We start from the raw sequence: 13,900 nt of genomic DNA on the forward strand, positions 1-13,900 counted from the left end.
TCAGGTCAGAGCAAATCTTTGGGGAGCCTTTCCATTTTTGTTAAAGGCCTGAAAATCTCTCAGTGAGCTCCTGACAACCAAGGTCACTGGTTGGCAAGTGGTCACCGGGAGCTGCTTTGGTTGCTATCAAATTGCCATACTCATTCGTAGTATCGTGTATGGAAGACATCTTTTTTGGATGTACAATTTTGGTCCACTGAAGGGGTTGTTTTGTTTCTTTTTTTCTACGTCTAATGAACGTCTAGTGTTGATGTCCGTAGGAACTCTAAGTACGGGTTATTTATAATCCAAATGCGCTCATTGTGGACGTCTTTTCAATGTCAAACCTAGACTCATTTTAGATGTAGTTTTTATGATGCTTCTATAGGCTCTGTTGTCCAATATTTCCAGAAGGTGGAGGACACGTTTTCTTTACAGAAACAGATATCTCAGTGGCGGCGCAGGCTCTTGACGCTAAAACAAAAGTGAGTAGCTGCACGGTGGATTTCGAGCAGAAATGTCCCCAGCTTCTCGTAGGTAGTTTGCATAATGTGCGTATCAACAAAGACCGTCGAACAGATAGTCCCGTTCATACACACACACTTGCACAAACTTCTTGTACTTTCTGTCGCAACTTCTCTACGTCCTGCTGAAACACTGTTGAACCATGTGTGAAATAAATAAAGAAATGAAATGAATCACAACCACATTTACAACCGCATTAGCTGGGGAATACACAGATTGCTAGGAAGTCGCTAACTGGTGTTTAGACCTGCGTGACTGAAGCCTTAATCCCATTGTACTCAGATTGTCTATAATTCACTTAAAGGGCACTCACATAACAGCTAAATTGTCAAAATAGTTTTTTTTTTTAGACCTGTTATAGACAAAATGATCAGTTTTAATAGTCACAAAAACATTACTGATGATATGTATGGAATAATAATAAGCTTTTCTCACAAAGAAGCTTGCCCATAAGACATCCTGGTAATCCATGTTGATTGGACAGTTGAAAATTTATGACATGGCATGCTCCAAACAATAGATGAAAGGTGCATAGTTACATCAAACTTCTTCTATCAAAAAAAGAAAAAAGAAAAGTGAAACTGGAAGTTCCAAGAGTGGGAGTTCTTAGAGACTGTCTTTTCTTGCACCTTCTGATTCGTTGCTATTATGTTACCAATCCTTGGTAGTTTAGTTGGGTATTTTAGAGGTTCAAGAAAACATTAACAAAGCAAGTGTTGCAACTTGCAGCCATCTTTGATGCCCGTATCTAATGAACAGACAGAATCAGTCACCTTATTTCAGTGATCACTGGTAAAGGTATAGTATAGTCAGATCCAGTAAAAGTTTCTAAAAGGTTTATCAGTTTTTCCCAAAAAAATAATGTTCAGAAAGCTTCCCCCCCCACGAGCCTTACTTCTATTACACTTGAGCACAGTGCACAACATTAGCGATCAGTGTGTCAAAGTTCCAACTTGAACAGCAGCTCCAGTTGAAATGGCCGTGAACCTCAGTTATATGGATGTGTCAGTAGAACAGCATAATAAGCTAAAATGTTTCCCGTGTTGCGTGTCATTGTTCTAGAATTCTCTGGATTTTCAAAAGACATTGTGGCTTTAGCAGAGCACCACAGAGAGCTACATCAGCACCAATACTGAAAACTGCTCAAACAATATTTCTAATCGAATAAGGCAAAAAAATAAAAATAAATTTACTGTTTAATCGTTCACACTGATTTTCCCAGTGTCTTCAAGTGCAGCAAACTCCAGCTGCTGATGAATACTGAAAGACGGAAAAGCTCTGATCTGATTTAAGCCAGTGAATAGACCTTAGGTGTAGTTTTACTGTTTCCAAGGTCAAGAATGACCTCATTGAACTTTCAGTGTAGCATTGTTTAATAGATGTTTCTTAAGGCTGAGCAATATTGCCCTTTTTACATTTGTGAGAAATGGCGTGAGGAAGGGCAAGCCTCTTGACAGATGGGTCTTTGCTAGTGCTCATTTGATCTCATGATACCAGCTGCATCATAGGTGGGTTTGTGTGAGTTGTTGTTGGTGTTTTTGTTGTGTATTTTTGGACCTCTGGCTCTGGCTATCAAACCAACACAAGCCTCAACCTGTGAGATACACTGGTGGTTTATTCATGTGACCCTCAGACTTGAACATCAGAAAACACAACACAGGCAGTGCTGTGTTTTCCATGAGGTCCTCAAGGAAATAAAAGTAAAGAGAGTCTGTGTGTGTGATAGATTCTGACTGTACGTTGTGTACCCTGCCTCTTGTCCAATATCTTATTGCCACAACCACTCAGTGCCCAATGTAGTTTGTCAGTCATAGCAATTTGAAAATCAGCCTTGTATGTGCCCACAAATGCTTAAATAAAACCTAAAAAAGACTTTGACTCTGTAGATTTTTCTATTAAAGCAAGAATTGGGACGTGAACACTTGGATTATCTACAGGTCATCAGATCTTTAGGGAAGGAGGAAGAAAGCCCCCAATCCACCCTTTCTGTCTCCATCTCCACAGACTCATGTTCAAATCAAGCGTTAGATGTATCTGTGTTTTTAATGACACGATCACTCACTGCGGAAACTTGAAATGTTTCTATTTGGATTTTTTTCTGTATGGAAGGATTCAGCTCTCCGTATATATTCATTTTACTCAGTTTTGATCTGTGTGAATGTGCATGTCCATACTGTATGCCAGTGTGTGCATGCGTGGGTGTGTGCCTGTGCTAGAGGGAGGTCTTTGGCCTGTTTCTATCCAGGTGTGTGTTTTTGGCCCGTGGGGGGATAGAGCAGATGGTCCCTGTTTTTGTTTCAGAGTGTATGAGTGTGTGTGGCTGTAACTGACTGGCTGTCAGTAACGTTTCCCTGGCCAAAGATCTGTGCCTAGCAGAGCATCACTGGGGAGTATACGCCTGTTTAAAGCCAGGCTCGGGTGAAGGGAAATTCAGATTGTTTGACTGAGGGGCTGCACAACTCACATACTCAGGGAAACTAATTAAATAATAAAACTAAGGAATGGACTTTTTTTTGTTTACATCTAACTTTTATTGCTAATATTATTCTTTTTATTTTGAATTGATGCCCCAAAGTAAATGCAACAATTTAGATATGACCTTGCAGATAAACATCAGCTTCAAGATAAAACAGCTATATGTAAGTAGAGGGTAAATATTTCTGCATTTTCTGTAAGTATTATTGTTTAATAGTGAAAAGGCAAGGCGCAAGAAAAACAAGTTTCCATTCTTGTGTGCGCTGACTGTATCTGAAGCTGCACTTCTTGTAAGAGATATGGATCGGATGACCAGTGTGGGTGTCCATTGGGTCCACTGACCTGAAGATAACATCACTGGCTTAAAGAGTAGCCAAACAATGAGAAATTCTGAAATTCTATACCGACGAGTATACAGACCAAATTGTTTTAGAGTTTGAAATATACTCTGTATACTAAAGATGGGTGTCAGCACAGGAAAATAACTAAGTCGCTCTAAATAAAAGACTAATAAGATATGGAAACATCCTCCAGACTGAAGCACTGATTTGTTGGATGGTGTGAAAGAGAAAGTTTTCACAGGTCTCTGCAGAGTCCTGTGAAAAATCCACTCCATGATTCAGTAGCTTGTGGAATAACCTTTAGGAACAGTAACTTGAAGTAATCGTTTTCTGCATGACTTCATCATTCTCTGTTGTGGAGGAATTTCGGCCCGTTCTTTACACCAGAAACAGCGTTTCAGTTGCTTTTTGGGCGATTGCAACACCTTAATTCTTTTCTTTTTTTCATCTTCGGATCTCACATTTTTTTCTCTTTTCATCAGCCACAGTGTTGTAGATTCGCAGCTGTTTCTAGGATCGTCACCAACATCGTCAAAAAACATATTCGAGGGCTCTTTTGTAGTGAAACAAACTTATAGAAGCTGTGAACATGCTGTTAAGTTGGGAATTTTAACACAAGAGTCTGCATTTACTCACTTTTACCATTTTCCACCCCTAGACATTGGTGCTCAGTCTGTAACTTAGTCCACTCGATTCATAATTAGTGGGTTTCACATACTACATACAGTTTTGAAACCCTGGAAGCTTATAGCCTTCATGAAAGGAAGTTTGAAATTTCAGAAACCTGAAAGACATTTATCACAAACATGTGAGCCCAGGCTCATAAATCATGTTCAAAATATTTGGGATTACTCCTTTAAATTGATTACACAGGCGAGCGCAGCCGGGATGGCGTGTTTCATTTTTAGCACCACAATAAAAAAATTTAAAAGAACTGTTTGATGTGACTGACTGATCAATTTTAGTAAGTTATTTTTTATCCAACACACACTCGCACGCACAATTACCACTGTAACTGATCTCTTTATTGAGGCTTTAATAGAAATACAGACTGCTGGAAATTTATTCATCATCTTTTTTAAACACGATTTTTTTCTTGGCATCTTATTGCATAATTAAATTGAATTAAATGAAACAAACAAGCAAACAAACAAAAAAAATGTAACTGACTGAAATGAACAGAGGCAAAGCAAAGCTTGTTCCAAATATGAAGTCAGCTGATTGAATGTTATCTGATGCTGCACAGCTCTAGGACACAGTGTTTGATATGGTGCACGGTGTGATTAAGAACAAGGCATAACGGGTGGTGGAGAGACAAAGCAGCCTTTGTAGAAAAAGAAATCAGCCTTAATTTTTTTTGCTGTGAGTGTGCATATACTGTAGCTCAGTGTAATACTCTTGCCAGTAAGGTCGTCCTTTAACCTGCTGTTAATTTATGCTGACATCTGTGGCAGCTTTACGCCTGGCTGCTAAGTGTGCCTTAAGTGTCTTTGTGGACACAGTTTTGTGGCCACTGCTGCAGTGCAAATGCTGCAGCAATGACTGTCTGAAATAGTCAAGCTTCCATCTAGAAACTCAAGAGGCATTTTCAGTCACATTTTGTCTTGTTAGCAGATTAACATAAAAAAAAGTCATTCAAAATAAAAACAAGTAACGAAACCTTTGCTATGACCGGCAAATGTTGTGCAATTTATTTCACATCAGATTGCTTTTGTATTTGCTAGCTACACTCAGAGATGTGATTACCCAGCTACTGTGCTGAACCAAACCACAGCCTAGTAAAAATCGTATTCCTTTGTGCCTTAAGTGCAGCTTGTCTTTGTCCAGTAATCAAGTCTCTTCATCTCTTTTCTTTTTAGGTGATCCCATCATCCAAGCCCTTGTTGACTGCCTCGCTTGCTTTATCCAGAGGGATGCCCTATTGATTCCTACTTTCTAACAAAGCCCATGGATTACAGCAAGGGTGTTGAAAAGGCCTTGATCACAGCTGCATCACCACTATGACATATTTCAAGTCAAAAAGAGCCCAAGTTGAAGACTGACTGATTTTCTTTTTGTGGGGGACATCCATCTAACTTTTTTTTTTTTTTTTTTTTTAATTTTGAGCATGTTTTTCTTTGATTAAGTTGATTTACTTGTTCGATCACACACATCTCTGTAGTGCACGCCACTCTTCCTGTCACCATGTACGGCAGTTCCCGTTCCGTCTCAAAGCTGGATGTTGTTGGATCCAATGGGAACGGGTCAGCATCTGGGAGTCCCGGTCGCTCCCCACGCCTGTCTCGCTCCCCACGTTTAGGACACCGGCGAAACAGCAGCAGCAGCTCCACTGGAGGACTTACAGGCACTGGTAAAACCTTATCCATGGAGAATATTCAGTCTATTAATGCTGCCTATGCAACTGGTGCCATGTACTTCACTGACACAGCTGAAGACCCGGTCGGCGTTGGGAGTCTGAGCAGTGGGTTGAATCCCTCGCTGCCCAAAAGCACCATGACCCTGGGGAGGGCTGGGGCCAGGGTCCCCTATGGGGTTAGAGCGGCTGTAATGGGGAGTAGTCCTAATATAAACTCTGGAGGAGGAGGAGGAGGAGGTGGAAGTGGAGCGCTTGTACCCAGTGATGCAATAGCGTTTGGTGGGGAAATGCAAAACCAGTCTCCACAGGCGGCTACTGTGCCTCACTCTATGAGACAGGTAAAGTGCTGAATTTTCTTATTTTCAGGACAGAATTTTGTATATAGCATATATGACATACCTAAAGTGTGGTAGAAGGGAAAACATTTTCAAAAGGTGCTGTATTATGTAAATACCCAATGGTGATTTTTCTAGTTCAGCTTTTTGGTTTTGAGATGTCAAAATTCACTTTTCTCTCAATTTAAGCAAAATACAGAAATCTGAAACAAGCATTAAAAAAGAGAGAAGTGTCGGTGATAAATCTCAAACTCATTTTACATCATGAGCCACATGGGACCACTTTGGTCTTAACTGACCAGTTAGACTCCTTTTTCTGTCAGAGTAAAGAAGTATAGAAAAATTTTAATATCAAAAAGAAATTTCAGCAATAAATGTCAGTTTTTCTACATAGAAAAGAAACGCTGCTTTGAGCTTAAATTGTAAAATTATAGAAAAAGTTGTGCTAACTCACTGTGCTGACTGTCCTGCAATTATAAAATGGATAATTTTTGTTAATTGATAGAATGCCCTCTTTTTTTTTTTGCGATCCTACTGCAGTAATCATGGATTTCATTAGTAAATAGTGAATAAACAGGACCCTCCTGTCATTTAATTGTTTATCTGTTACTTATTTACTTTGGTGTCGTATGAAGTGCCATGAGGAAGGTCCGTATCAGTAAGAAAAGCTGTAAAACTAATGAAAATACAGTTAAAAAGTCTAAAATTTATGCGCTTCTTCAAAAGCATTTTCCAAAGCAATCCAGTTGGGCACTTTGGAGTTTTAGGCTGATCAATTATGGCCCTGTGCCTCATGTTTAACACCCGTGGTCTAGATGCAGCATGTGGGATTTTTGAGTTGAATGGTTAATTTTTCCTCTTAAGTCCGCCCTACACCAAATGAAACAACAAAAGTGTGGGCATTCACACAGTGTGTTTAAATAGACTAAGGTCTGCCGTCCTACTCCCTCTGCACTATTAGTCATAACCTGCTAGCTCATCTCTGAAGAGTTAGCTCGCCTCCTCCACTTGTTTCTTATTTCTTTAAAAAAGCAGCAAAAATAAAATTTATCTCTTCAGCTGTAATTACTGTTACAGGGTTTTCTATTCTGCATTTCACACGCATGTTTTCCTTAACCTGGTCTACTTTTGCACTTGCAAAACTGGCTCTGCGCACAGCCTAAAAACCTCAAATAAGTTTTTCAAAGCCAAAGCAGAGTCTGTTTGTTAAAAATGAATCTGAGTTCTGTTTAATTCTTAATAGAGTCGTTCTGGTGGTATCATGAATGAAACATTGATATTTTAAACATTTTCTCATTCCTGGTGAAATGTTTTATGTAGTATATGAAGGGAATTTAAGCAGTTATTCATGACCTGCTAAAATACACTCAGTGGCCTCTGTATTAGGTACACCTCGCCAGCACTAGGTATTTCCTTCATAATTGCCTTAACTCTTCATGGCATAGATTCAACGAAGTGCTAAAACTATTCTTCAGAAATTTTGGTCTATACTGATGTGATGGCATCACACAGTTGCTGCAGATCGATCAGGTGTACATCCACGATGCACCTGTTCTACCAGACTGTGCTATATTGAATTGAAATCTGGTGACTGTGGAAGCCATCTGAGTGCAGTGAACTAATTGTCATGTTCAAGAATCTGTTTGAAGTGATTTTAGCTTTGTAACATGGTGTGATATCCTGCTGGAAACAGTGTCCTCATCAGGAGATGGGTACACTTTGGTCATAAAGGGATGGATATCGTCAGCAACAGTGCTCAAATCGGCTGTGCACATTGTGAACTATGGGGCCCAACCCCTGGCAAGGAAATATGTTCCATACTATTACACCATCACCATCATCCTGAACCATTGATACAAAGCATGTCCACATACCTAAATGCAAAGTCGCTGCCATATGATTGACTGATTAGATATACAAGCAGTTAAACACATGCACCTAATGAAGGGGCTGATGGGTGTATATCTCGAATACCCTGTTCTGATCTTCTAGCGATTAATTATTTGCCTTGTTAGACTTTAAAGGCAGTAACTCTCCCAAATGGCTGCGCATGTTTGTTTTTTCAGATTTGTGTGGAATTTCAGCGTCAGCTGTTGCTTTTGCACAGAGTGCTTCATGTTCAGTGTTGTCGTCCAAGATCACTTCACAAACTGCGAGCAGTGGCAGCTTCAAACAGAAAAAATGAAAATGATACGGATGAGCAGAAACTTTTAACATTAATGGTGAAAAACATAGTGGACTAATACTGTTTGTGTGTGTGTGTGTTCTCAGGTGAGAGAAGGTGCAATGTCAGACCTTCAGACTCAGTTGAGAGAAGTGCTGAGGGAGAACGAACTGCTGCGCAGAGACGTAAGAACACTTGTACTCGTACACCCACGGCTATGAAGATAAATTCATTTATAATGCAACATATGATATCTTCTGTTTGTTTCATTGTGACCTCCTGTGGGAATTGCTGTTGTAAGATTATAGCTATAAGGAGAATTTACTTATGCAAACAAATAAACACATTTATTAACATGAAGTCACTGTGCTTGATTTTGTATTCCAACAGCTAGAGGCCAAAGAGTCCAAGTTGAGTTCTTCTATGAACTCCATTAAGACGTTCTGGAGTCCAGAGCTGAAGAAAGAGAGAGCGCTGAGGAAGGATGAGGCCACAAAGATGGCTGTCTGGAAGGAACAGTACAGAGTCGTACAGGAAGAGACACAGGTAGGGAAATGATGTGTGCGTCTGTGTGTGCTTGTTTATGTCTCTGTGTGTTTCTGTGTTGCAAAATCTAATACAGTGATTCATTGTTTATATCCCTGGACTGTCTTAGCTCACTGCTCAGCTGAAGAACAAATTAAGACATGGACAGAGCAGTATGTCAACTTTAATATCCTGTTTAGACTTCAGTTATTTCCCCCATCATTTCAGCTCATCCTGGATTTGTAGAAAGTCTTTATAGCTGTTGCTTTAGACAGCTTTTAGCCTCAACTAGCTCTGGCATAGCTCTTCCTCTCAATTTAGCCCCATTTTTTAAATGCAAAAATGCTAAAGAAATGATATCCTGATAATTTTTCTGGACTGTTCTGGTGGATTTGTCTTGCTGCTGCAAGGCATCAGCAAAGATGAGTAAACAGATGAAATAGGCTGCTTGGTTGGGGACTCCCAGCTGTCTGTTGTTGCTGAAGCCATCTGGATAAGAAAGCGATGCAGCAGGCTGAAATATTACACAAGTGATGACACGCAGACATGTGCACTTGCAGTCACTCACACTAAGTAACACAGCATGGAAGATGCTAGCAGCAAAGGGCCAGCAGTTTAGAGGTACTTCACAACGTGACTAACTGAGAAGATACGAAGACGCAGTTTCCCCTGTTGCCTTCTCCCTTTCTCGCTCTCTCACTTTCTTAAGCTTTGGAAGCGTTTGTTGCACTTAAGGGAACACAATGTGTTGTTGTCAACTCACTTAATATTTTTACTTTACCTATCTCTGTCGGCTTTACTCCACAGGAAGAGGAGGTGAACTCAAAGGGAAAGGAGAAACTAGCACAAGCATAAATGACAACGCTAAGCAATGACTCTAAACTGAACTGAAAACAGAGTAGTGAAAATAAATAGGACAAATAATGCAAAATTGATTTTTTTTTCTTTTGTTGTTTATTTATCTTGATACTCTTGTCCAATTCAGTGCATTTATAGACTTGCATGTCCAAGCCCAGTGTAAAAAAAAGAAAAATATGTAAATAAAAAATAAAAACAGAATGCAATGATTTTCAAATCTTATAACAGAAGCTGTCAGCTGATTTTAATTCGATGGGAGCAACATGTGTCAAAGATATGAGAGATGGAACAAAAAAAAATATGGCAAAAGAAGCAGCGGTAAGAACATTTTGAAACTAATTATGTTAAATGGCAATAGATAGAATGCAATTATCTGGAATAAAATGCATCTGTAATTTCAGAATAATGTTCCTCATCTTAGAATTGCCACGACTATGAATAATTGAAAATCTAGAGAAATCTCTGTGCGCAGGGACGGAGGACAATACTTAATTTTGTATGCCTGTGGCATTCAGGCCCTCAGATAGCACTGGATGAAATAACAGCCATGATTCTGATGGGGAGACCACTGCACAGGGTCAGGAAGACTTTTAGAAATCACCGTAAGTGAACATAGTTCACCGTGCCATCTACAAATATAGGTCATGCAAACAAAGTAGCAGCCAAGTGTGGATGTGACGGAAACACTGCTCTCTGGGTCAAAGCTCATTTAAAATGGACTGAGGCAAAGTAGTCAGACAAATCAAAATGTGAAATACATTTAGGAAAAAATGGACATTGCATCCTATGAGGTAAAAAGGAGCGACACCATCTGGCTTCTTATACGATACAATTTTATTTATATATCACGTTTAAAGCCAGGGGGTACACCAAAGTGCTTCACAGTAAAAATAACAGTAAATGATTACACTAAACAGTAAGTCATTAAAACAAGGTAAAATAGAGAAAGTAGAGAACACAAACAAACAGCATTAGTAAGTAGAGATAGGGAGAGATCATGATTATCCAGAGAAATGAGTAGCGATACAGCAATTAATGAGCGGTGAGAATTAGTTGGAAAAGCCAAGTTTTCAAGCTTTTCAAGGATTGAATGGAGTCAGAGGCACAAATGGTAGCAGGAAGACTATTCCAGAGGTTTGGTGCTATAGAGGCAAAAGCACGATCACTCCTAGTCTTCAGGCAGTGCCTGGGCTGGGCCAGAAGTAACTGACCGGAAGATCGTAAAGAACGGCTGGGAGTATAGAGACTGAGGAGGTCGGTGAGATAGTCAGAGGCAAGGTTGTTTAGGCATTTGAAAGTAAGCAACAGAACTTTAAAATCAATACGAAATGTAATAGGCAGCCAATGTAAGTCAGAGAGCACTGGAGTAATAGAGACAAACTTTCTAGTTCCGGTTAGGAGACGAGCTGCAGTATTCTGAACGAGCTGTAATCTTTGGAGGTGAGCAAGTTGGAGTCCAGAGTAGAGCGAGTTACAATAATCGAATCTGGAATTCACAAAGGCCTGTATCACTTTTTCAAGATCAGATATTAAGTGTTTGACCTTTGAAATTTGGCGCAATTGGAAGAAGCCAGATTTAACCACTGAGGAAACCTGTTTATCCAGCTTAAATGAACTATCCAGACAAACACTTAGATTACTTACAGTATCTGTAAGAAAGCCAGCAAAGGGACCAAATCGGGCAGCTAGCTGGTCTCGTGGAGTGTGACTATCAAACACCATAATCTCAGTTTTCTTCTCATTTAAAATGAGAGAAAGGGCTGACAGCCGCTCTGTAACCTCTTTCAAGCAGTCAGACAAACGATTCAATGAAGCTGGCAGGTCATTAGACAATTGGAAATAGATTTGAATGTTGTCAGCGTTATAGCACTCGTTTCTCTAATGGTATGGGGGACTATGGGTGCTGAAGAGAATATACACATTTTAGAGCAACATGTGCCATCCAGATGATGTCTTTTAACTGAAATCCTTGCAAATTTCAGTAAGACAACGCTAAACTGCATACTGTATCCAATACAACGATATGGCTTTGTAGTAGAAGAGTCCGAGTGCTGAACTGGCCTGCCTTCATCCCAGACCTTTCACCAGCTGAAAACATTTGGCCTATCATGAAACGAAACACAGGTTAAAGAAGACGAAGGACTGTTGAGCAGCTAGACTCAAGAATAGGGCAACATTCCCAAATGTCCAGCAACTCTGTCCAGCACCTGGTCTCCTCAGTTTTCAGATGTTTGCAGACTGTTACGAACTTTTTGAGATGTGCTGCTTCAATAATGTTGCTTCAAGATGATCTTATTTGTTCCTTATAATGGTACATTTTCCAGGTTATATATGTTTTTGTGTTCAATTATTAACAGATTAAGGGGTTATGAGATTTATAAATTGTTGCATTCTGTTTTTTGTTTACATTTTATGTAGAATCCAATGTTTTGGAATTGGGGTTGTATTTGTTGGAAGAAGGTGATGGTATGTCTAGGTGGAGTTAAACGGTGTCTTATGATGTTTTTAAGTGTAAATGAGTCATTCCAGGATTTGGTGGTGGCAGCAGACACCTAAAGCTTCTAAAGATCGTTGCAGCCGTACTTAATGTGAAGACAAGGCTTTATGCTTGATTGGCGAGCTAACAGATGATGTCACATTTCTGTCATAGTGGTGTCACCAGTTCCTATAACATTTTACACATAAACCTGAACTGATCGTGTCATCCACTTTTGCTGATACAACCATGTCACTGGCCCATGTACTAGTTTGTCACATTGGCAATTTAACACCTGCTTTGATCTCTGCATGCGTGTGTGTTTGTGTGTGTGTGTGTGTGACAGGCTTTGATGTTTAAATGCGGAAAAAAAGTGGGAAAGGATTTCAGGTTGTGAAATTACATCACCAAATATTAAATCAGTGTAAGAGAAATTGCAGCCAGTTTCACAGGTGTTGGAACATGCGCGGTGTCTGCGTGGCTCCTGATATGCTGAGTTCAGATGTGTGTTTTGCGTGTCCGCATTAATTCAAAGTGGTTCAGTGTGTGAGAATAGATCAAACAAAGGAGCACATGATAAGTTGATTAATCTATCATGTACCTGGCCAGCTGCCAGCCATACACTAATCCTCAGCTGCCTTCACACACACACACACACACATGCACACACTGCTTTGTGCGTGTGCATGTGTGTGACTGTGCTGTGCCATAACAGTGAGTGAATGCACATGCCAAGGCATGATCTCTCTTATTGGAAAATATGTTCTGTACGCTCACCCCCCCTCTCCTTTCACTTTCATTCCCATTCTTTCCTCCAGATAAATCACACCCATTTAACACAATCCGTTTCACTGCCTGCTCTCGCCGTCCTGCCACTTTCTCTTTTTCTGTCTAATTCTTTCAGTGTTTTCTGGCTTTTTGTTTTCCTCCCACTCCCATTTTTCTCCCCTCTTAGTCATTCTCCTTCTCTTCTATTTCTGTCATCACATGCTAAGTCAGCTTTCACATTCTCTTTCCACCCTCCCTCCTGCCGCTCTCTGTCTTCGCCATCATCTTCGCGTTAGAAATCAAATTAAGTTACCTCCCAGTAATTTTGGGATATGTGAGTTCGGAGACGCACGCACACACATGCACAGTGGCTCACGCCCCTGCTGAGGAATGCTCATCCCTTCTCCACCCTCTGTCTTTCCTTTCCCTCCTTTCCTCCTTACTTATTCACCTCCTCCTACATGCTCAGCCTACTATCTTTACCTCTGTTCCACCAGTTTCTTTCTTTATCTTTTCCTCTTTTTTTCTCTCCGGACTTCCTTGTGTCTTTCCTTTCCTCACAAGTACATTCAGTGTCTCATTGTAAAAGCCAGGAAGACAGGCAGCCTTGATCTCATATGTATAGAGGCAAGATCCAATTAATAATATAGCTTGAACATATATATTTTGAACATGTGTACTTTATTTAGTCTTAAATCATGCAAAACTTCACATCTCATTTAATTCGATGAGTGTTTTTACTGCTTTCTTAAATTAAATTGACTTATGATTGGAAAAAAATAGAGCAAAAATACAAAAAAATAAGCAAAAATCTTTTTAATAGTCTTCACTGAGGCTTTTTGTGTGATGATGGACTTAAAGGGGTTCGTTTAGTGTGGCATTCTTAAAGATTGTTGAAGTTAGGATTTTATTAGTATAATATGAATACCGATGCTCTTGGTACTAGGGCTGTCGAGATGCCAATAACAGTAGAAATACACGATTCTTGGTAGTCAGTTCAATACCAGAACAAAATGCTTATCCTGTGTTCTTAAGCATAAACCCTGCTATTATGCCTAGCACCTGTGGCTAAGCTAGCAATGGCTACTCAGCAAAAAG

At 39.9% G+C, this 13,900-nt stretch overlaps 1 protein-coding gene across 17 annotated transcripts in view; it reads left to right on the forward strand.

The window, feature by feature from the left end:
* Positions 1 to 13,900, forward strand: part of LOC113008901 (ELKS/Rab6-interacting/CAST family member 1-like) — a 150,726-nt gene that overhangs the window by 4,329 nt on the left and 132,497 nt on the right. For all 17 annotated transcript variants that reach the window (XR_003270079.1, XR_003270080.1, XR_003270081.1 and 14 more), the window contains exons 2-4: positions 5,180 to 6,014; positions 8,283 to 8,360; positions 8,566 to 8,721. Coding sequence is in view for 13 of the 17 variants with exons in the window: in XM_026146812.1 (XP_026002597.1) it covers positions 5,505 to 6,014; positions 8,283 to 8,360; positions 8,566 to 8,721 (744 nt within the window). In the remaining 4 variants the exon portion in view is untranslated. The remainder of the gene's footprint in view (positions 1 to 5,179; positions 6,015 to 8,282; positions 8,361 to 8,565; positions 8,722 to 13,900) is intronic.

This window comes from Astatotilapia calliptera, chromosome 17, assembly GCF_900246225.1.
Source record: "Astatotilapia calliptera chromosome 17, fAstCal1.2, whole genome shotgun sequence".
NCBI classification, from domain to species: Eukaryota; Metazoa; Chordata; class Actinopteri; order Cichliformes; family Cichlidae; genus Astatotilapia; species Astatotilapia calliptera.